Source organism: Panulirus ornatus, chromosome 14, assembly GCF_036320965.1.
Source record: "Panulirus ornatus isolate Po-2019 chromosome 14, ASM3632096v1, whole genome shotgun sequence".
Taxonomy (NCBI): Eukaryota; Metazoa; Arthropoda; class Malacostraca; order Decapoda; family Palinuridae; genus Panulirus; species Panulirus ornatus.
The window spans coordinates 3,445,356-3,469,073 of NC_092237.1; the positions used below are offsets into that span (position 1 = coordinate 3,445,356).

General features: G+C 44.1%; 1 protein-coding gene across 5 annotated transcripts in view; it reads left to right on the top strand.

Annotated features, from left to right (window-relative positions):
* Window positions 1-19,864, top strand: part of LOC139753168 (uncharacterized) — a 157,320-nt gene extending 137,456 nt beyond the window's left edge. For all 5 annotated transcript variants that reach the window (XM_071669347.1, XM_071669348.1, XM_071669350.1 and 2 more), the window contains 2 exons: window positions 13,974-14,070; window positions 16,376-19,864. In XM_071669347.1, the coding sequence (XP_071525448.1) occupies window positions 16,384-17,838 (1,455 nt within the window). In that variant the 5' untranslated portion in view covers window positions 13,974-14,070; window positions 16,376-16,383 and the 3' untranslated portion in view covers window positions 17,839-19,864. The remainder of the gene's footprint in view (window positions 1-13,973; window positions 14,071-16,375) is intronic.
* Window positions 19,865-23,718: the final 3,854 nt, after the last annotated feature.

The following is a 23,718-nucleotide window of genomic DNA, read 5'->3' on the forward strand; positions in this document are numbered from 1 at the left end:
ACGTGGTCTCCCAATACACGCTCCACCACACGTGGTCTCCCAGTACACGTTCCACCGCACGTGGTCTACGTGGTATATACGCGGCTGTCAGCACGTGTAGCCTCCTGCTTCCCCGGAGCGCAGTAACTCTGGGAACGCTGACCATGTCGCCTCTGCAGGTTTTATGGCGCATTTGTCCTTGTGAGTCTTGACTGCCATCTGTGGTGGCTGTGTTAGAGAGAGAGAGAGAGAGAGAGAGAGAGAGAGAGAGAGAGAGAGAGAGAGAGAGAGTCACGTTGCTTTAAGGTAGTTTGTATCATTTATTTATATGAATTTAGTTTCTTTAGTATGTGGTACATCTTTTCCTCTAATTGCACAGGGTGTGTTTGTATGGACGGATCTGTATGTATTTGCGTATGAATGTATATGAGCGTATGTAAGCATGTGTGTGTGTGTGTGACATGGTAGACGGGTCACGTCACCACAGATCCAGGACAGTGCTTTCACTGGCCGCCTGCAGTGCTTCATTCCCTCCCATGATCATACCTCGGGTATGCTCCGGCTGGAGTCGGGTATGCTCCGGCTGGAGTCGGGTATGCTTCGACCTTGCCCGTATCTCGAGTCGATCATCTGCTTGGCCACGTATTATGCTCCCCGGTCCTATGACGCCTCGACCACCGACCATGTCCGTCGTGGTACCCCGAGGACATGATTGGTCTGCCAGAGGAGCGTGTGTACCCTCGTACCGCCAGTGTCTACGTGCCGTACGCACCGGCCACCTCCTACAGTAATTACTGTACCTGCCGAAGTACCTGAATGATGTATGCTGTTTTGCTATTGGCCTTCGAATCCCTGTACCATCTTATACGATATGCCCGCCGTGGCCAGCCACCGCCCCCAGTGTAACGCAGGGCATGCTCATGGTACGGTGTACTCTGTACCCTGACCGTCTGGATAAGGGTTTGGACCTGACCCCGCAGGTCACGCCACCAGACCCCAAGCGTATGTACAGTCATGCTTGTGAGGCTGCATCGTCGTGCTCAAGGGTCGTACCGTCATGCTCAAGGGTCGCACCGTCGTACTGAAGGGCCGCGCCGTTGTTCTCAAGGGCTTAAGGGAAAAGGAGGTAAAGAAATGTTTCAAGTTTGAAGGATGGAACGAGTCGTGTTAGTTACGGCATTTCTCTCCACATGCCGGCAAATTATCTCCCCCGGCAACATAACAGCCCAGAGGTGGGGCCTCAGGGCTGAGGTGTCCACACAGCCAAGTGCACTTCGTCTCGCCCTGACGCGGTGTTGACCTGTGGCAGAGGTGTAAGTGTAAATGTCTTTATAAACATGGCAGAAGTAACTAGGCACACACACACACACACACACACACACACGGTGGTGATCAGCGTTGGTGACCATGAGTCTGCACGGGACAGTCCTGAGTCGGACCTGCATAAGTTCGAGTCTTGGGCGTAGCTGGTAGTTGGCCCACACCCAACCCAGGTTTTCATTCTCCCTTCGAGTATTCCATCGCGTATTTATAGCGCGACGGAAAACGTATTCATTCCACCAGCAGGTGCCCAGCAAGAGAGAGAGAGAGAGAGAGAGAGAGTCGTGTTGCTTGAAATTCTGTAAACTTAAGTTCGCGAGTTTCCATTTAGATTACTTGTTCCCCGCCTTGTACAGTAAGGCTGAGCCAGTGTGTGCTGATGCATCCTCCAAAAACAACTTTAGATAAGTTAAACTTTCGTTTAGTTTAGCCCTAACCTAAGTTAGGTCATGTGACGACGGGCTGCGCTGGTCTAAGTTCAAGTTGTGATGTCATTATTGTACGAAATTCGTTATATTCAGCAAAAAATTTCCTTAATCTTCAAAAGCGTTGAGCCCCTTTGTGTTTTACACTTGATAATAGAACATGGGGGAAGGGATACGCTCTACCATCATCTACTGAAAGTTATTTTTCAGATAAGGTGGCGTAAGGGAAAGTAAACTATATATATATATATATATATATATATATATATATATATATATATATATATATATATATATAATAATAATAATAATAATAATATATATATATATATATATATATATATATATATAATAATAATAATAATATATATATATATATATATATATATATATATATATATATATATATATATATATATATATATATATATATATATATATATACCTTCCAGCCCAGGAACCCTTTCACTGGAGATCCTACACCACTGAGGGAGGCAGTGCAGTGTCATGGATGATAACAAGAGGAATACAAGTTATTATGTCATGAGTTATAGTACGAAGCCACACCGGAAATGAATGACTGTCATGGTGTGTAGTTGCGTTATTATCGTATCGTCAACACACGATCCTAGTTGTGTTATAAGACTGATAGAATAATGACCCACAACCAGAGTCCTCGGATCAGTGGGCCAGCCTGGCCGCGACGCGTCGGGTGACGGGGCTGGGGAAGGTGTTGCCATCACGCGTGGTGTTGGGTTGCCAGGTGACTGGGTCTCGTAGGCAGGACCAAGGAAGGGGGGGTCGTGGTGAAAGGCGTGTGAAAGAACTGATTTGAGAGTTGGGGGGGGGGGGGGTCTGGTGGGGGAAGGGTGTGTGTGGGGGGGAAATGGGGGGGGGTGTCTATGTCTGTATGTTGTGTACATCTTGTCCTGCAATGCGTACATAATCGCGTAGGTCCATCCGTTTATAAACGCATTCATTACTTCTGTGGAATAAGACTATTCATAGAATGAATAAGTCGTGTCAAAGGTTATTGTCCAGAGAATGTGTGTGTGCGGGGATCGGGACTGGACGGGTTATGGGGGCACTAGTCAGCTGGGGTGGGCGCTACCCGCCCAGCCTCGGGACTTATATTCCAGGGTATGACGCCGTTCTGTCACGGCGGCCGCCATCTTGCCCTTCTAACTCCACCATCGTTGTCATGGTTCCGACACGTACGACCTTGTACGCACACACGCACACACACACACGGGTGGTACTCCGTCTGGGATAAATCAGGCATAGAAATTGGATCTGTAAATCGTGAATGATCTGTATCAAAGCTGATGGAGATATGTTTAGCTTGTATGTAGAATATTTTCCTTGCGACATACCCTAAGACAGGAACTGGAAGAATATTTTGAAATGTTAGAACCAAACATGTCAACCACTTCATAGTATGTAGACGGAATCCCCGGAGTTCGTTTTCTTTGATAACAAATCCTTCAACATTTGAAGTTTTTCTGCTGAACGTCAAATTACACTGCACGTTAGACATTGTTTCCGTTTGTTTCACGGTGGGTCGCTAGGGGGGCGTTTTCTGTCTTTTTTCTTGAAACGTCCTTTTAACTTTCCGTGACCTATGAACCGTAATTATCCGAGGGTCGACAGTATGAGCACAACGAGACGACCCTCGGGTATGATGTCGTGACATTTGGGGCTGAAGAAGGTGTACGTACACAAGAAATACCAACTACGAGGGTTTTATCGTTGTTTATTGTTGTTCATTGAGGTAAAGATGGACGGTCCCCCTCGTCTGAAGGTACGGGGGTGGGGAGGGAGGGAGTGCGTACCACTGGAGAGGACATGTACCGTTATGGTACGTAAGGTACGTTGGTTACCGTTATGGTACACGCTATGATGGAATCATCACTCCTCTTCTCCGTCCATCATGATATCGTCTCATATTTCCATCACTTGTAGTAGATGTCGATCGACTCGATCATCCCTCCACCTCGTCCATCCATAATGATGGAATCTTCCACTGTATATTCTTCTGGTCCTTCCATCATGAGGGAGTCTTCAGCTCCATCCCTCTGATCCTTCCAGTGTTATGAGTGTATATACCTCCTTCCCTATAGTTCCACCATCGTGATGGAGCCTTCATCTCCTACCTGAATTTATGATACTGAGTTTTCCTGACATTTTCTTTTTCATCTTTGATAGAAAATGAGAAGCGGCTGCCTTGTTTGTCTATGGAGTTGTATTTAACTTAGTGTATTTGCCTGTTGTTTTATTACTTTTGTTTGTCGTCTGGAAGCGCTTGGCCTGTCCTGTAGGATCGTTTACCTTTCAGTAACAGTGAAGGAAGCCCTTAACGGTGTACGGTGTCCGTGGCAGTAGTCTGGCAACACGGCCAGCCGTCCGTGGCAGTGGTCTAGGTCCGTTGCAGGAGTCCGGCAAGACGGCCATTGGTCCGTGACTGGCTCAGGAGGTCCGTGGCCTGACTCTTGGCTTTGTCTGTGCAGTGCGAGGCAAAGTTTATGAGTCTATATTTTACTTCGCACTCTCTGCTGCTCCATAACTTGGGGTCAGGCCCCAGCGTTGATGCCGGCCTGGAGAGGGCATGAGTCTGCAGGATGGGGAGGACCCACTCTCTGGGGGGAGGAAGGAAGGAAGGAAAGGAACGAAATGAGAATAGAATCACCAGAATCGTAGAGGAAATTGCTCGGTTGCTGGTGTATAGAAAACGGGACCGGTTACGTGCAGTGCTTGTTCCTGTACGGCTCACGAGTTCGTTTGTTGTTTAATTCATTTTTTTTTTTTTAAGTGTTCCAGGTTTTATGTCCAGCTCGGGCCAGTGGTATTGTGAAAGCCCGTGTTCAGTGCGAAAAGTTTTAAAGAAAATAGTAAAAGGAATTAATGGCCTAGAAATAAGATCATAAGTTTAACAAATTGACTTGGATCACATCGAAGCAGAAATGTAAACATCTGTAGACGAGTCACAACTGCTCTGTGGTTTTTACACAATAAAAAAACATTGTTTTATGTATCCGTGTGGGTGTTCTACTCCGTGTCATGGTGGAGACGAAACCATCATTACTGATGGTAGTAGAGACGTTACCGAGATTCGCAAAATCATGAAGAAAAACTACGTGGCATTGAGAAATGTACGTTACTAAGAATTGCAGTGTAAATGGATCTCAGTGGTGTAGTGGTCGGCGTTGCTGAACATGACACATTCACGGGCCCGCCCGGGTTCGACCCAATGAAGTTCGAATCCTAGTCGCGGTAGTCAGTCAACAGTCTACTCAGCTGTTCATCCACCACTAGGGGTTGGTTGATAAAACCGGTACCTGGCTTAGGCCAAGATATATATATATATATATATATATATATATATATATATATATATATATATATATATATATATATATATATAACACTACTTAAGTGATGCAAAACATTATAATTCGTCAATACTGAGAAAGTATTTTAGGAATTACTGGAAACAGTGTGAGGTAACGGGTGTTCATTGTCAACTATTGAGAAATATTACTTTGTGAAGCACTAAGAGACATTATTGCATGGAGTGAGAAAGACGGAGTTATTGACTTAAGACTTAATGAGAAGCATAAGACAACCATTGGAAACCCAACTTAGTGATTACATACATAGTTGAGAATCGTTTGTGGACCACTGTGAAAGGCCGAGTGGGAAACACTAGTAGCTCGAGTGAGGAAGACAGAGCGCCACGAGAGGTAGAGCTGGTGAGACACATTGAGGAAGCTGGGTTGAGGCCTGTGGCCCAGCGGCTGAGGGTGAGGTAGCGGTGTTGCCTGCCCTGGAGCCTGCCAGGTCACTTCCTCCGTCCTGACCCGGGCTGCCCTGGAGCCTGCCAGGTCACTTCCTCCGCCCTGACCCGGGCTGCCCTGGAGCCTGCCAGGTCACTTCCTCCGTCCTGACCCGGGCTGCCCTGGAGCCTGCCAGGTCACTTCCTCCGTCCTGCCCCTGGCTGGCGGTACATGTACGAAACTGGAAGATGTCCTCCGCGGTGTCTCGGAGCAGCTTGAACCATATTAACAAGACGACGAACTTGGTGGCAGACTGGGCTGCGTGGGTAGAATTGGCTCAAGATGTAAGTAAAGTAAGGCATCTCTCTCTCTCTCTCTCTCTCTCTCTCTCTCTCTCTCTCTCTCTCTCTCTCTCATGATGAGGTCAGCTGGTGTGTCAGCTCGCCGCACCGCCGCTGTTGTAGGGCAAATGAACGACAAGTTTGGAATCAGCGAGGGAGTGTGGTCTTGAGTGTGACGCGTCTGTGACCTGTCGAGAGGTCACGCCACAAGGTTTTATTATTCCCCTCTAGGTTCTAGACAGACACCGGTAAACACAACCACAGCGTCAAGACTGGTCCAGGAACCTGCTGGTTATATCATGTGTCTGTAGTAGTAGATTACCATGATTGGTTGAAGGGTAACCAATGCTTGAAGCCTTCATGCGTAACAACGCCAGTTTTTTTTTTTTTTTTTTGTAAGATTTGGTCAAGACAGAGTTACGGTCCTGTGGTGTTAGGTGAGGGTTGTGGTGTTAACGATATTGTGAGATGTTGTAGTGGCAGTGGACGGACGGGAGGGTTGTGGTGTTAACGGTGTTGTGAGACGTTGTAGTGGCAGTGGACGGACGGGAGGGTTGTGGTGTTAACGATGTTGTGAGACGTTGTGGTGGCAGTGGACGGACGGGAGGGTTGTGGTGTTAACGATGTTGTGAGACGTTGTGGTGGCAGTGGACGGACGGACAGACGGGGAGGATGTTCGGTCTGGCAGCCGTGGCTCGGGCCGAGAAAAACATGGCGACGAGGGAGATGCGGCCGAGTTGGTGGTGTGGTTACCGTGGGAAGAAAGTGTGACCGTGGGGGAAAAAACCACCTGGGCGTGGGAAAAAACCAAGGACCGTGGGAGGACGATCTTTACCCTTGATCTGGGGGGGGGGGGTTGTGATTGGCTGGCTGCTTGCCAGGATCCTCCCACTGACCTGACCATCTCCCCACTCAGCCAGCAACCCACTGGAAAAAGACGTCTTAAAAGCCGTCACACTTGACTTCCAGTACCACTCGCCTGTGGTTCGTTACCCCGGGGGGGAAGTGTGTGAATGGGTCTGGCATTGTATCGCTGAGCAACACTCTGGGTTCATCCTACCCACGACTAGGCTCGGGGTTCGAACCCTCGCCTCTTGTATGTGTTCCCAGAACGAAGGGGCACCTCGCTTACATGACTCTGCGATTCATTAAACACACCAGTGCATTCCAAATGAAATCAACATTCTAAGGAGGTGGGTCTATTTTCGTTTAAAGCAGTGGAATACTTCTGGTGTCTGGGATGCGTATTCTAATGTTCATTGTCACGCGTCTTCAGCGTACTGATAGCTTTTGCGTATGTGCGGAGGGGAGTAGGGAGGGTTGAGGTAAGGGTGGTGGTGGGGGTGATTGATGTAGATCAAGAGGTGTGTAAACTGTCCGCTTCCAAGGAAGAGATACGGACGAGTGATCGTGATAGCGAAAACGTGGTGAGAGGAAGTATTTAGAAAGGTAAGTCTTCAGAGGAAGCGTTGAGGAAGGTAAGTCTTCAGAGGAAGTGCTGAGGAAGGTAAGTCTTCAGAGGAAGTGCTGAGGAAGGTGAGTCTTCAGAGGAAGTGCTGAGGAAGGTAAGTCTTCAGAGGAAGTGCTGAGGAAGATGAGTCTTCAGAGGAAGTGCTGAGGAAGGTAAGTCTTCAGAGGAAGTGCTGAGGAAGGTAAGTCTTCAGAGGAAGTGCTGAGGAAGGTAAGTCTTCAGAGGAAGTGCTGAGGAAGGTAAGTGGTCAGAGACTGGAAGGTCAGTGTCGTCGAGGTTATCAGTTTACGGTCATGATGCAGGGGGAGCTGTGGCCATGGTGAGTGAAGGAACGACAATTATTCCGACCCCTGGCCAACTCTCAGAGCGAAAACGGGAGGGAGGGGGCACAGGAGAGAGTGCTTTGCAATGCAAGCATCGTGTCCCCCTGGCGCGCCTGCTGCTTAAGGAGTCGAGGAGGAGTATCGGACGAGAGTAAGGAGGGAGACAGTAAGAGTAAGATGTTTCTAGACGGTTCACGGAGACCTGGAATGGGGTTTTACAATGGAACGTAGAAGCGACTGGCCCCTCTGGAAATAAAGGCTGGAAGTGGTGTGCCATTAGTCACAATGCACGGCTCGCTCCCCTCCTCCCCCACCCTCTCACTGTGCCACTCAGGAGGGCACTACCCGGGCCGTGGCACCGACACACGTCGTCGGTGGGGAACACCGTCACTCGACCTGTGGCGGTGGTACTTGGCAGACTGGCTCGAGTTTATACACGAGGAGACTCATTTACTTCAAGTGGCACTTGGCCAGAGCGCTGACAGCTTAGGACCTGGGTCTTGAAGTTCATGGGGGTTGGGGGTGGCACTGAGGGAGTCGGAGGAGGAGGAGGAGACGAGAATCAGGGAAGTGAGAGTAAACATGGCACCTTGTTCAGTGTACTGACTCTCGACAGACTACCGCTGTTTGTTTGTCACCCAAAGAAACTGACCTTGGAACTAGCTAGAGGCTCGGATCTGCCATTATGACCTAGTGAAGCACTGAGGTGAACGGGGCAAGCTGAGAGCTTCCAGATTGCCAACATTACAAAGTGTTTACGAGAGATTCATCATCATGCACTGGTTAATGACAGTGGAAGGCCTTGGTCATGACGTTCAGGAGAAAGTGATGCCTTCCCCTGACTTCTCTCTGGTTTGGTAACCAGTGTAGACGAGACCCACACACTGGACCAGAATGAGAACCGATGAAGACACGTCAGAGCGCGTGTGTCTGTCGTGCACACTGGACTGGTGTTGCTTGCTGTTATCGTCCGTCAGAACGGTCTACACTGATTACTGAGTATCTGTCTGTGTGGTGACACACCATTACCTCCGGAACCATCTGGTGGTGTGCTAACAAACCATTACCCTCGCTAGAGTCATCCGTTATGTGATGGCAGACCTTTTGCTTGGGCAGAGTCATCTGATGGTTTGATGTCAAACCGTCAGTGTTGTCTTGCTGTGCTGGACCGTAACACCTGAGTTATCTGGGAGGGAATTAGCGCCCCGTCACCTGTCGGACCGACCTTTGGCGGACAAGGGAAGATGGACGCCCCTTTGATGTGGCGGGGGCAGCTCATGACCACATGCGAGGCATCCGGGCCTTGGGTATGCCTTAGGGGACGTGTGAGAGGCAACTGGGCCCAAGGTCTGCTTCACCAGGGGACGTGTGAGAGGCATCCGGGCCCTGGGTCTGCCCCAGGGGACGTGTGAGAGGCAGCCTCAAGCCTGAAGACTTGGGTAGAAACTTCGGTAAATTAGTTACAGTGGGAGACAAACTCAGCTAAACCAGGAAACTCAGGGTAAACTCGGTTAACTTGATAAAACATCTAAGTGGTTTAAGTTGGTAAACTCTTAATCTGCCGTAAACCAGCGTAAACTTGGTGTATAGGCAGGGCTGTCCGTGTTTGTGGTGTGTACCTCTCGTGCGATGCAAGTGGTGGGTGGGGAAGCCAGGTGTGATGCCAAGCATTGTAGGACAGAGATCCCTTCTTCCCTGGCCGCTGGAGTGAGGGAGGGAAGGGTTCCTGGAAGCCGCAGGAGTCTACTCCGTACATCCTCTGGTGGAAGAGTCCAGTAACTGCTCCCTGGAAGTACAACAAACGGGTCACTTATTCTCCGAGGTCCTTCTTGTTTTTCAGGAGGAGGAGGAGGAGGAGAAGGAGCCCAGTGTGAATAGACTCTCCTGGATTGGATCCATTTTGTTGGTGTTGAGGAGACTTTAGAAAGGGCCGTTTTCGTGGACCGAAGACGTTGTACTTGAGTGTCACACACAGACTACAGTCTTCAGGTTATTGTCACAGTTGTATGAAGGTTTCATATCCTCTCACGTGTGTGTCCATGGGAGATGAAATTAGAAGACCCGCTGGTCTGTGACGAGACTATCCTCTGCTGGAGGGTAGTGAGAGTAACCCAGACTCATGATTTATAAAGACAGAAAACTAATAGTGAAGCAGAAGGCTGCCCCCAGCACACACACACACACACACACACACACACACACACACACACACACCGCGCCTTCCGGCACATCAGCCTGGTGAATTGCTTGGATGTTTGATGATGTTATTGTGTGGGAGTGTGACGCAAGGGTCGGTATCATCGGCTTGTGATGAGACGTTTAGCGGGATTGTGAGCACGTTTGTCGGTGTATGATTGTCATGCTCTCTCTGTGTATTTGCCCTTTATGTTCCTTGCTTCCTTGGTGTAATTACTTTCTTGTTATTACTTGTTTGAACTGTACAAGAAAAGGGGGGGGGGTATCCCCCCCCCCGTCCTCTTGAACCATTCGTACTATAACTTTTCACATTTATGTTGTGTCTGTATTTACAACTTTATCTCTGGGGTTCCTCCCTTCATCCACTACCCTGAGAGAAGGAGTGACCAGCGTGCCTCCACTAAGGTTACATCTTGCTCGTGTATGATTATCATCGCTGCCTCTGGTTGTCCTGCCGTTGCATCTCAAGAAAGAACTGCTGCTCACTTACGACGTTGGACTCGTCTAAGAGACTAGAAGGTTGTGATCAAGTCATCCCTTACTCTTCTCTCTCCACTAATAGAGAAATTTAGGGCTTCCAACCTCCCACCGTCACTCGGCTTTCTTAATTTTAGTGTGCCACGTAAGTTGCCCTCTTCTTAATCTCTATCCGTTCTCTGTGCCTGATGTGTGTGTGTGTGTGTGTGTGTGTGTGTGTGTGTGTGTTGTTAGGCTGCCGCCGGCCCAGCCTCACATCCGGAGTTGCACCAGCTGTGCAAACTGTTGTGTGTGTGTGTGTGTGTGTGTGTGTGTGTGTGTGTGTGTGTGTGTGTGTGTGTGATGCCCCGACTCGTGCCCCTTCACCCTAGTATGTACCCCCGGTAGGCACGACCCCGACCACCACCACCGCACCCTCCGACATCAAACTCCACTTGACAACCTCACACCCCCAACCCCCACCCCAGGTCAAAGGCCATCGGGTCATGCGTTGCTTCCTGGCTTCCGGTAGCGCACGTGAAACCTGGTAACTGGTCCACGCCACCATATGTCACCTCCCAACCCTTCATGTTTCCTTCCTCATTATAAACAAGGACATCGCTTAAATGTTTTGGTCTTGACCCTGAGTCATATATATATATATATATATATATATATATATATATATATATATATATATATATATATATATATACAGGCGGGGATGATGACGCGAGTTTTGTTTTGTTCTTTACAAGAAAGTTTTGCTCAAGAGAATCAAATACAGTTGTAAAGAATCTCTAAATTTCCGTCAAATCCTCTTAAGTTGTGTTTCGTAACCTGGCTGACCATGTACAAGCCAAACACACTGCCATGCCGAACACTGTGTGTGTGTGTGTGTGTGTGTGTGTGTGTGTGTGTATTTACGTATGTCCGTTAGCAACACTTCCGCTCAGCGACGCCGTAGTTTTTGATACCATCAAAGTGAATGAAGATTTGCAAGAATTAAACCTAGAAACCTTCATAGGAAGATTAAAGTAATGGCTAACACGCGGTTCCAGTTGAACCCAAGATAGACAAGGTGTGCAATTGGCGTAGCGGCAGAAAAACTTCCGCGTTGTTTACAGCGCGATGGGTTGGCATGTGAGTTTCCATGGAGAGAACCTTCAGGAGGAGGAGGACGACGACCAGGGGTGTTTTGGAGACTTGGGACTGGACGTGGCAGCGAGTGAAACCATGTGAGGCGGAGCGAGTCATGAGGTGGGTGAGAGGGCCTGGCGTCCTGGGTGCAAAGAGAAGTGTGGAAATAAAGGTCGTTGTCGGTCAGGGCGGACAAAGATGGACGGGTATGTTGCCATGGATGCCAGGCACAGCCTTCTGTAGATAAGGGAGTGTAGCAGAGGATTGATCTTTTTTAAATTAAATGTTTTGAGGACAAAATGTGGGTGTAGGAGGGATGGTCGAAGAAGGATTAAAGATTCATGGTTGTGAAAGCTGTAGAGACTGGACAAGGGGAAGGGGGAAACTAAATTGGAAGTGGAAGGATGGGATGAAATAACATTCGAGTGCTTTGATTATAAACATGCAAGAGGGTGTGAGACATGCACGGGAAAGTGAATTGGAGCAGTGTCGTATACAGTGGGCAACGTGCTGCCTGGACTAAACCAGGGCACTTGAAGCGGTCAGGGGAACCACGGAAAGGTCCGTAGGGGCCTGGCTTTGGATAGGGGGCTGTGGTTTCGGTGCAGTACACATGACATGTTGAGTGGTTATGAACGAATGGTCTTCGTCTGTATGATATATATATATATATATATATATATATATATATATATATATATATAGTAGAATACAGATATCCGAGTTGTACCTGATATACAACTTCCGTCTGGCAGCTTTAGTGTCATAAATGCACCGAAAACTTACCTCGACTTTGAAAATATTATTATTATTATTATCATTACTATTAGTGAGAAAGACTGCAGAGGTTTGATAATAAAATTGGTTTGGGAAATATAAATACAAATATAAATAGACTGCGTTTGGCTTTTCGGAAGGTTACGATCGTTAACCCTTTCAAAGTTGGCGGTTGAGAAGAAATTTCTTTATTTTTGAATATGAATTGATATGTAACTCGGCGTTGATGCTTGGAATATTTTTTGATGTGTCATTTTGATATATTCCTGCGTTAAGACTATAGATGTGTCATTTTGATATATTCCATCATTGAGATTAATATGTCTGACCATTTAGGTAACATATCTCATTAAACGCCCCATCGTTGAGATGTCTCGGTGTTTAAATAAAATGACTCCATCCGTCAGATAATGTCTCGGTGTAACGATATATTTCATCACAGAGAAGTCCTGTCATTGAAATTATGCGTCCTGATGTTCATATAATGATGGCCTGTCTATGGAATAATTAAATGGCTGTTGACTTGCACGCAGCAGCGTTGGAGGAAAGAGGTGTGACGTTAACATAATCAGTTTTTAAAGAAACAGAGAGAGAGGATTGAATGAAATTGTCGGTATATCGTTTATACTTTGTGTACACACACGGTCTGCAGCATCTAACAGCATGATTTACCACACCTTCAGACGGGTTCACGGAGCTAGCGAGCCGCAGTAGAGCTCTTAAAAACACCGAAAGGTACAGTATATTGTATAAAGGTAAACCTTAACTCTGGGAAGCGTGAACAGACGGTAGCCGGGTGGCACTGGAGGCGTGTCCGTCCCTGTGAACGAGGTTGTGGAGGGACGTGCACGCCCCCCCACTGACCGTTACTGTCCGACACATGACGTTCCCACGCCCCAGATGCCAGCCGTTCTCATGCACAAGGGAACACCAGGGTAGCCAGGGTCAGTCACACGGTTGGTGGTACTGGATATTTTCCTCAGGATTTGAACTTTGTCAATCATTTGTGGACGGAGTCTACTGCCTACCCACGCCGCCATTGCAACATCAGGTCCGTGCGTTCTCGTGGAAGATTACCTGAAAACTGAGATTTCTCCCCAAAAACTCATCACCAACGTATATTATCACATAAAGCAGTTTCCAGTTCTTTTGCTTTCCAGGTTACTTAGCTACGGTGTTCAGGTGTCATATACATTGTACTGTTATTTTCTGTTCTTTTATGACCAATTCAGCGATGTGTTATTTCCTCGTCTACCGTAACATACCTGTGAAACTACTGCTACTTGAATATATATATCATACAAACCTCCAACAGCCAGGACCGAACCCAGGACCCCAGCGTGGCAGGCGGGAGCGCTACAGCTATGTTCGTGTATATACATGTGTGTGTGTGTGCGGTGTGTGTTGCCCCGTCTCAATCATATATATATGTAACATGTTTTAACCTCCATGTATATATACGTACCCACACACACACTCCAGTCTAAGCCAGGTACCTATTTATCGACCATCCCTTAGGGGAGAGTGAACACCTGGGTTGGCCCGTGCTTACTCATGGTCAGTAACGCCAACCACTACACCACGGAGGGCCGCGTGTGTAATATTAGTGGACCTCTGTGCTTCTCAGAAGATCAAGTATTGCCCTTCATAATAGAGTCCATACATTGATAACTTTTAATTATTATATGTTATCATATATATTATCAGTTTTATATTATATATCAGTTTAAGTAGTGATGACGGTGGTTCTGATGCGTAAGTATTGTTTGCAGGCTGGCGCGCGGGCACGGGGGCGCCTCGTGATGGAGGTCCGTGAGCAGTGTCGGTATGGTGGTGTGGTCTCTACTTCCCTGCAGTGAACGCTTCCCGGTGAGTCTCCTGTCACCCTTCCACACCAGCCACGAAGCAGTACGTCTCTGACCTTCCCCATAACTCTACTTCACGTTTGCGTGCTTTCTTTGTCTTTCGTCTCACGCATTCCGCACAATCCTTAGTCTCCCACGATCCTCATCACACACCTGGTAGGCCTATGGCCATGTTGTAGAGTTCTCCACCTACTCGTTTCCACGAAGATTTCTACCTGGTATAGATATATTCTTGCTCGTAAACAACTCTCCCAGGGTCGCCCACATGGGATACGGTCAGCCTGTTAATGTGATCATGTGCAAAGTGATACGCATTCTTCCATTCTTCATACATTTCACATCTGTAACTGAAATGAGAACGATTTTCTAACCTCGTTTCTTATATCTATTTTCTCATTACTCTTCCTTCGATCAGGTGGGTCGTCCTCATTGCAGGAGACTGAACTCGACTCGATATAGTTTGATGAATTATTATCATGGCTCACGTTTGCTCTATAATTTTGTCATGTATAGCATCCTTCTGCCTGGTTTCTTGTCTAAAACAGACTTTTATGTTACTGTGCGTAATCACGTTAGTTTCCCAGGCGTCTGTTTACGTGGTCGTCGTCCGTCAGTTAACTTGTCAAAGGTTGTGTCGGTGACCCGGACCACCATCTAAGATGACCACCGTTGAGTCTTATGTGCTCATTTGAGCTGCTACTTCATATATTAGGCAGGTGATTGCATTGTCCCACTCCTTCTGTGTGTTCTCTCTTCTTTGTAAGGCTGTATCCCATGAAAGTGTGTGTAAAGATTCGCCAAGACTAAGTTTGGCTCGGGCTGTTTGGCATTGACAGCCCGTTCTCGGGTTATCATTACTGGCACAGGGCGGCCTCTGTATAACTAGTGTTGTGGGCTCGTGTGTGTGTGTGTGTATAAGGAATACGAGAAAAGAAAGGCCACGTGTTTGTGCAAATTTTAAGAATGTGGAATAGAACTTTAAGTTTTTGTCAGACTGATGAGAACTAAATAAAAGTATCCATTCTTATTTAGTTTGTATAATGAAGCGAGATCATAGTTACTGCTGCTGTCGTACTTTCTTGTAAAGCTATCAAAGAAAACGGGCCATAATGTTTAATTTTAAGGGTAAACTGTGAATAGAGTTGTCATTTGTAACATTACCTGCTCTTGCATTATTCAGTTGGTTCTGTATAAGATCCACAAGTTATAGTATTTGTATTTTACCCATTCATCATAAAAGAAAAGAGTATCTTGGCAAAGTGTGTGTCATTAGTTCATAATCCAAAAAAATAAACGAGTGTTTGCATCACCCTGCCCACGGCATTGTATTAATTTGCGTTTTTCGTTTACATAAGTAACTTAGTATTCAGTTCCTCATACTTTACTCAAAATTCACATCCACCTAAGATTCATTATTCAGTTCCTCACATTTTACTCAAACCTCACATCCACCTAAGATCCCACTTCTTTATAATTATACCAGGGCCGCCTTTGCTAGTAATGGCACACCAACCATACATACACATCTGCTCTCTGCTAGTAATGACACAGTAACAGGCTGTCATTGGCAAAATCCCATGCGTACTTTAGTCTTGGCGAATCTTAACATAGAGTGGCAACTTCTGCAGTTTATTATTCAATATCACAGATGGTCCCAGGTTTGATTCTTTGGGTATAGTGGTAAATAGTTTTTCATGCATACATTAAATGGTTGAGATATAAAGTTTGTTTTTCAGGATAATGCAAACTGAAGTATAGAACAACAAACTAGCCCACACTTCAAAATTCATTATGCTTTGTGGCAATACAGTACAGCATTAACTGATGTTCCTGGTCCAAAGCAACAAGTGTGGTTGTCTACTTGGTTTCCTTTTAGTCATCATGTCCTTAATTCCATCACATATTTTTGTCTTTTGCTCTCAAGCCACTTTTATACTAATGGAATAACTAATTTGTTGATAAGCAGCTACAGCTATAGTAGTCAGTAGGATAACTGAGATAATTAACGTGTAATTTGAAGTTTATATTATTTTGGACATCCTGCAGTAATCCGAGTAATGAAGTTAGAATATGAATTCAACATAAATTTCAGTTTTGTATAAAGTATCTCAGATGGGAGCTACTAAATGTTGCCTCTGATGTGGATCATTCATGGAACTTAGTGTACCTTGCATATAGTTAACAGATATTTGTCATATTTTTCATCTTGGACTTTTGCTTTGTAATTGAGAGCAAACTATGATTATTTAATCATTATTGGTATAGTGCAACCATTGATGTTGGTTAATTTTACAATATTTGTCTTTCAGGTGACGTAATGTCGATGGGCTGGGGAGGCATGGTGGTGGGACCTGGATGGTGGGGAGGCAGTGGGGGAGGGAAGAGTGCTGTCCAGTTGTTGCAGGAGAGCAAGTCTCGTTATGTCAAAAGTGATCATGTGCTTGGCAGTAGTCAGACACCAGCTAGACCAGAGCGTCTTCACATCTCCTCCAATCCGAACATTTTTCTTAGTGCTCCATCGCATACATTACATGTATCACGGCCTTCACCTGCACCAGAGCGACGCCATGCCCTTGCTGATCATAACAATATTGTAAACTTACGTGATCATCATGGCCTTGCAGGTTTGTCTCCTCCACGCCCAGTCCCATTAACTGGTCCTGCATCATTAGGATCACAGCCTCCTCCTCTACCAGCAAGATCACCCCGCATTACACCCCGTCCAAAAGTCAGGGGGCAAGAAGGTCAAGGAGGACGTTCTGGGAGTGACTTACGGCGTTCTCTCTCTCATGGTCCTGGAGATCGTAATGATAATGTCCAGATGAAACTACGCCGATTGCTCAACACTGATTCCCAGGAAAATTTAGCGGCAATATTGCAGAGCCCTAGTGATGTAAAGCCAAAAGTACCTCCTCCAGCACCTCGAAGGGGGATTAAACTTTCTCCCCCAGGAACCTATCGTGCTGAACCTGCTACAGTTACCATGCACAAATCTTTACCAGATCTCAACCGGGCTTCTTCTCCAGCAGGTGAAACAGATTCAGAATGTGGTACTAGTGGTCGTCGACGGCCATCATGTCCTGGAGCATTACCATCCACCAACATTGCCCCAGAACCTCCTCCCCGACCACCCCGTATGTTTCGTGACCCACCACCTCCCCCAGAACATTCTCCAGATAGGCCTCCTGCAAGACCACCCTTGCCACAGAGGCTGAGGGAACCTTCTATACCACGATTATCCCGCTCTGGTGTATCCGCAGGAACATTAATGCCAACTGATGGTCGGAGGTCTTCAGACAGTGATGTCTCTGCATATGGGGGTACTGGAAGTGGAGTAAATAACAATGAGGAGGGTCGACGTAGGCCAATTCTCAGGTCCAGGTCTGACGTAACACATGAACGAGGACGTTGGGAAGAAGATCTCCATCACACCTTAGCACCACTAGATCTAGAAGCATTCTTTGAATCTATGGGTCTAGACCCTGCTACACACCGTCAGATTACCTCTCCTCCGAACTCGCCCCATTCTTCACCTGTTTACTTTGAGGAGGTTTCCTCAGAGGAATCAGGCCCAATGGGTGGTCGCCGAGGCAGTTCCGACTCTGATGATGGCCGGGGACTTTCAGGCCCAGGTCCTGGTCCACCCTTACCCCTTCGTGGTACTGGTGAGCCGTCTATTGTTGAGAAGAATGCACGTGTCATCAAATGGCTGTTTAATTGCCAGAAGGCACAAGGCACGTATGTCTCGAGAGTTGCTTCCACCAAAAGTTAGCCACATGGCCAGGCCACAGTATTTACTAGTCTACAGCCGTTGTCACTTGTGTAAGGCAAGGAATTATAAAAAGACGAGCAGACCAGCTTGTCTTTTACTCCACAATTGCACTTTACATTTGGCTGTTTTACTGTGATAATCTGTGTGACACTTCATACAATGCAGTCAGCCCTTTATTGTTGAGCAATCTGTCATGCAGTTAAATGATCAAGCAGAGTACAGTGTACACACCTAATACCAATACCATAGAGAGTGGTTATTTCTAAATCCATTCAATTTGCTGATAATTTGTCACAAGTACAGATGGCACTAAGTAAAAATGTCAGGATTTGCTGCAGCCAGTCAGATGAGTAGTTTAATAGCGTATAATAATTTTTTGTCACTAAAACATTTAGGATCTTCTCAAAAGCAATTTTATATCAGCTCTCGTCAAAAGTATGGTAATGCATAAAGTTCATAAAACTGCTTTGTACATAAAGACACTTGCAAGAAAAGGTTGCCATATGCTTCTGTTATTCATACAGGAATAATTTCTTCCTTAAAAAGCCTTATATATCCCTGTAACAGATCAGTGAAATTTGTATGATGGTAATGCATTTGCCTTTCAAAACACAATGGAAAAATCCAGAGGCTTTATAGATGAAATAAATATATTAGAAAATCCAGTGGCTTCAATGTGTAGGTGAAATTAATTTTTTGTATTACATAAATTTTGTTTTGCAAGTGAACACTGGTTTGCCTATCTTTGATTGCAAAGTGGTATGATTTTTGATGTCCTTTTGAAGGTTTGTGCTGAGCTGGTAACTGCCATTTTACTCACGTGTATCTCTAAGTAAACTTTTGTATGTCCACTGCCAGTAATGTTATCTTGTATAATGATATAGAATCTAGAGCATAAACAAATTACTTTATAGATACTTAATGTATTGTGCTTTAGTGTGAGTGTTAATAGCTATTTACAGTTTACATTTTGTAAACAGGTTACTTAATTTTTACACACATGATTTCAAGAAAAATTGTTACATATGGATATTATATATAACTGACAAATCCCAGAAACTTAGTTATACTTTGACAGATTTGTTTTTAACTTTTATGACAAATGACAACTCTTTATTGTATAGATATTAGGCTGTGAAGGCTGAATACCGAGTTCAGGATTAGTGGGTGAGGACTTGAAGTCACTGCCAGATTGCACTGCCTTGGCATGCGCTCCTGTATTTGACTTTGGATAAGCAAGAGCCAGCTTATGCCTACCCACCCCGGTGCCCCTTAAAAATGTAACTAGTCATGGGCCAATCCATGTCTAAACCAGACTATCATCAAAGTTTGTGAATTAATACATCTGTTATTGTGAGAGGTATCACTGACAGTCTGAAGATTGAGGAATTCCTCATACATATGTTACAATTGAATCCTGTTGGGTAATAGGTAGATACAAGTATATAGTGAATTCCAGAGAAGTATCCAGACTTGCTCATTATACAATAATCAATACACTGAGTTAGAAAATGCAAGTTAGAATGTATTGAAGTATACAGTATAATCATATATAGTTCCCTTGTCTAGTGCAGACTGTAACATTGTACAATAGATAAGGCAAAAGAACGAGTTAATTTGACGAAATTAATACATGAAATTGTTTTGTCTTTGGAATAATGGTGCACTTTAACCCTTTCTAAAATGCCAACATGGATACCTTAAAATTTGGTACTGAATTGGGTTTATCTGTATAAGTTATGAAAAATACAGGTTTCATGTTATCATTGCAGTATTGGGTAAAGTAAAAATTTCTTAATTTCTGCATTTCATGTAGAGCTTAGGGTGAATGTGTCTGCATAAGTCAGTAGCTTTAAAACTGAGTAATAGCACTGTTCTTAGACGTTGGTTTACAGTGTTCAAACTGCAATCTCAAGAATTAGCACACTTAATTTTATAGAGGTTTTGTAACAATATAGGTAGGTATGCATTATATACATGGATTACGTATATAAATGGACATGTCGTTGGAAGACAGTCACCAAGATCTTTGTGTATTGTCTTAATCACTGTGTTAAGTTTAATGTTCAGGATTTAGCCAATGGTGAGCAGAAAATTGGATTCCTAGCTGCATCATGAAATTGCATGGCTGAAGGGATACATACACATGAGTGGTTAAGAGCCATGTAATATTTTTCTAAAGGACAACAATAGTAGACTGTTCTTTGGGATTGGCTAAGGGTGCTCAAAAGTGGTAGTTTCCCTTAGACAAATAAGTGCAAATATCTGTAGCCATGTGCAGCTGTACATGCAACTTTAACTTTACAGACATTTAACACCAGTCCTTATATATATATATATATATATATATATATATATATATATATACTTTGTGGCTGTCTCTCGCGTTAAAGAGGTAGCACAAGGAAACAGACGAAAGAATGGCCCAACCCACCAACATACACATGTATATACATACACGTCCACACACCTATACATCTCATCGTAAAGATATATACACACATAAACCAAAGAAAGTTCTGTAGGGCCTGGATGTGGAAAGGGAGCTGTGGTTTCGGTGCATTATTACACGGCAGCTAGAGACTGAATGTGAACAAAAGTGGCCTTTGTTGTCTTTTCCTAGCGCTACCTTGCGCACATTTGGGGGAAGGGGGTAGTTATTTTCATATGTGGCAAGGGGAGTGAATAAAGGCAGACAGTATGAATTATGTGCATGTGTATATATGTATATGTTTGTATATATTGCGTGTGTGGATGTGTATGTATATACATGTGTATGTGGGTGGGTTGGGCCATTCTTTCGTCTGTTTCCTTGCACAACCTCGCTAACTCGGGAGACGGCGACAAAGCAAAATAAGTAAATAAAAAAAAAAATATATATATATATATATATATATATATATATATATATATATATATATATATATAGGTAACTAAGTTTTACCAGAAACAACAAATTTCATAGTGGGATTTCCTGTGTAAAAGGGATTGGTAGAACTTATGTAAAAACTCTACTAGAAAGTATATTGCATATTACTTTGCTGCACATTGTTATTGATAATTCCTGTTGATACTTGAGGCTTAATTGTTGTCTTATTGTGTGTTAATGGTGTATTGAAACAACCAAAACAGTATTTAAGTATTTGTATTGGATTAATTGTGTTTATATTGACTTTTACAATGACTTTATATTATGTATGATGTCTGTAATAAATCTGATACAAAGTAAATTGTCTTTGTTTCAACAGTTGAATCGAGTTCATTTATTAACTAGTTGAGGGTAGTTTTTAGAGCTGACACCTTTTTCTTTCATACTTAGGACTCCAGAATCCTCAATAAGTATGAATATTATGACATGAGATTTTAGAGATTATATTTGTGAAGAAAATGGAGAAAACTCTTTCTGACCACAAAACTGTTTCAAAATTGGAATATATATATATATATTTTCATTATACTTAATCACTATTTCCTGCATCAGCGACATAGCACCAGGAAACAAATGAAGAATGGCCCATCCACTCATATATATATATATCTTTTTCTTTTCTTTTAAACTATCCGCCATTTCCCGCATTAGCGAGGTAGCGTTAAGAACAGAGGACTGGGCCTTTGTGGAATATCCTCACCTGGCCCCCCTCTGTTCCTTCTTTTGGAGAATTAAAAAAAAGAAAAAAAAAAAAGAGAGGGGAGGATTTCCAGCCTACCGCTCCCTCCCCTTTTAGTCGCCTTCTACGACACGCAGGAATACGTGGGAAGTATTCTTCATCCCCATCCCCAGGGATAATATATATATATATATATATATATATATATATATATACATAAATGCACATATACATGCAAATACAGATATACTAGCTTGCCTTCATACATTCCTGATGCAACCCTGCCCCGCAGAAAACAGCATTGCTACCCCCTGCTTCAAAGGTGTTGCCAGGAAAAGACAAAATAAGCACGTTCATTCACACTCGAGCTGTCATGTGTAATGCACTGAAACCACAGCTCCCTATCCACATCAGGCCCTATAGACCTTACCATGGTTTATATAAGTGTGTGTGTGTGTGTGTGAAAGAAAAGCTTCCTTACCTAAAATATCCCAAAAATTTACGCTGACATAGAGTTAATAACTTTGGAGAGCAAATAATCACAAAATATACTAAATATGTAATCATATTCAAAGTATAAAAACAAAACTTGCAGGTCTGAAAACAAGATCTAGCCTAAAAAGATTTCTGAGGAAAAATGTAAAGAACTATTCAGGGTATCTTTCTGACCAAAATAACTTTTTTCTTAAACTAGAATATACCATACTGAAAGGCTTCTTAAACATTAACCTGAAATGTTCTATGTTGCTTTTTTTAGGCCAACAAGTCACATATACTTACAAAATTTACAGTATATTCAATCATACTCAAAGTATAATTACAAAAGGTAAAGGTTCTAAAACAACATTCTGACCTTAGAATCTGCATGAAGAATATTTTTTTGAATTTAGAATATGACAATGAAAGGTTTCTTTATCTTAGGTAATAATCTAAAAGCTTCCTAGGACCAACAGACAGCAAATGACTAACAATAAAAATAACTGAAAAGCATATAAATATAGACCATGTAATTATTTCAATGTTTAATTACAAAGCTTAATGGTTCCAAACAATATTTGATCCTCATCACCTTATTCAGCAAGAAAATTACACCAGACAGATTTTAAAACAGTTCTTTTCATTTTTCAAAGAGAATGGAAAAAAATAGTATATATCATTCATGGTATATTTCAGATCAAAAACTTTTTCAAAACTTGAAAATACTATAAAAAGATTTCATATTTCTTATCTTCTATAATAACTTATGTTTCCTATGGCTGATGTATAGTTAATAATTATGAATGATATTTTTTTTTTTTTTTTTTTTTTTTATACTTTGTCGCTGTCTCCCGCGTTTGCGAGGTAGCGCAAGGAAACAGACGAAAGAAATGGCCCAACCGCCCCCATACACATGTACATACACACGTCCACACACGCAAATATACATACCTACACAGCTTTCCATGGTTTACCCCAGACGCTTCACATGCCTTGATTCAATCCACTGACAGCACGTCAACCCCTGTATACCACATCGCTCCAATTCACTCTATTCCTTGCCCTCCTTTCACCCTCCTGCATGTTCAGGCCCCGATCACACAAAATCCTTTTCACTCCATCTTTCCACCTCCAATTTGGTCTCCCTCTTCTCCTCGTTCCCTCCACCTCCGACACATATATCCTCTTGGTCAATCTTTCCTCACTCATTCTCTCCATGTGCCCAAACCACTTCAAAACACCCTCTTCTGCTCTCTCAACCACGCTCTTTTTATTTCCACACATCTCTCTTACCCTTACGTTACTTACTCGATCAAACCACCTCACACCACACATTGTCCTCAAACATCTCATTTCCAGCACATCCATCCTCCTACGCACAACTCTATCCATAGCCCACGCCTCGCAACCATACAACATTGTTGGAACTACTATTCCTTCAAACATACCCATTTTTGCTTTCCGGGATAATGTTCTCGACTTCCACACATTTTTCAAGGCTCCCAAAATTTTCGCCCCCTCCCCCACCCTATGATCCACTTCCGCTTCCATGGTTCCATCCGCTGACAGATCCACTCCCAGATATCTAAAACACTTCACTTCCTCCAGCCTCTCACCATTCAAACTCACCTCCCAATTGACTTGACCCTCAACCCTACTGTACCTAATAACCTTGCTCTTATTGACATTTACTCTTAACTTTCTTCTTCCACACACTTTACCAAACTCCGTCACCAGCTTCTGCAGTTTCTCACATGAATCCGCCACCAGCGCTGTATCATCAGCGAACAACAAC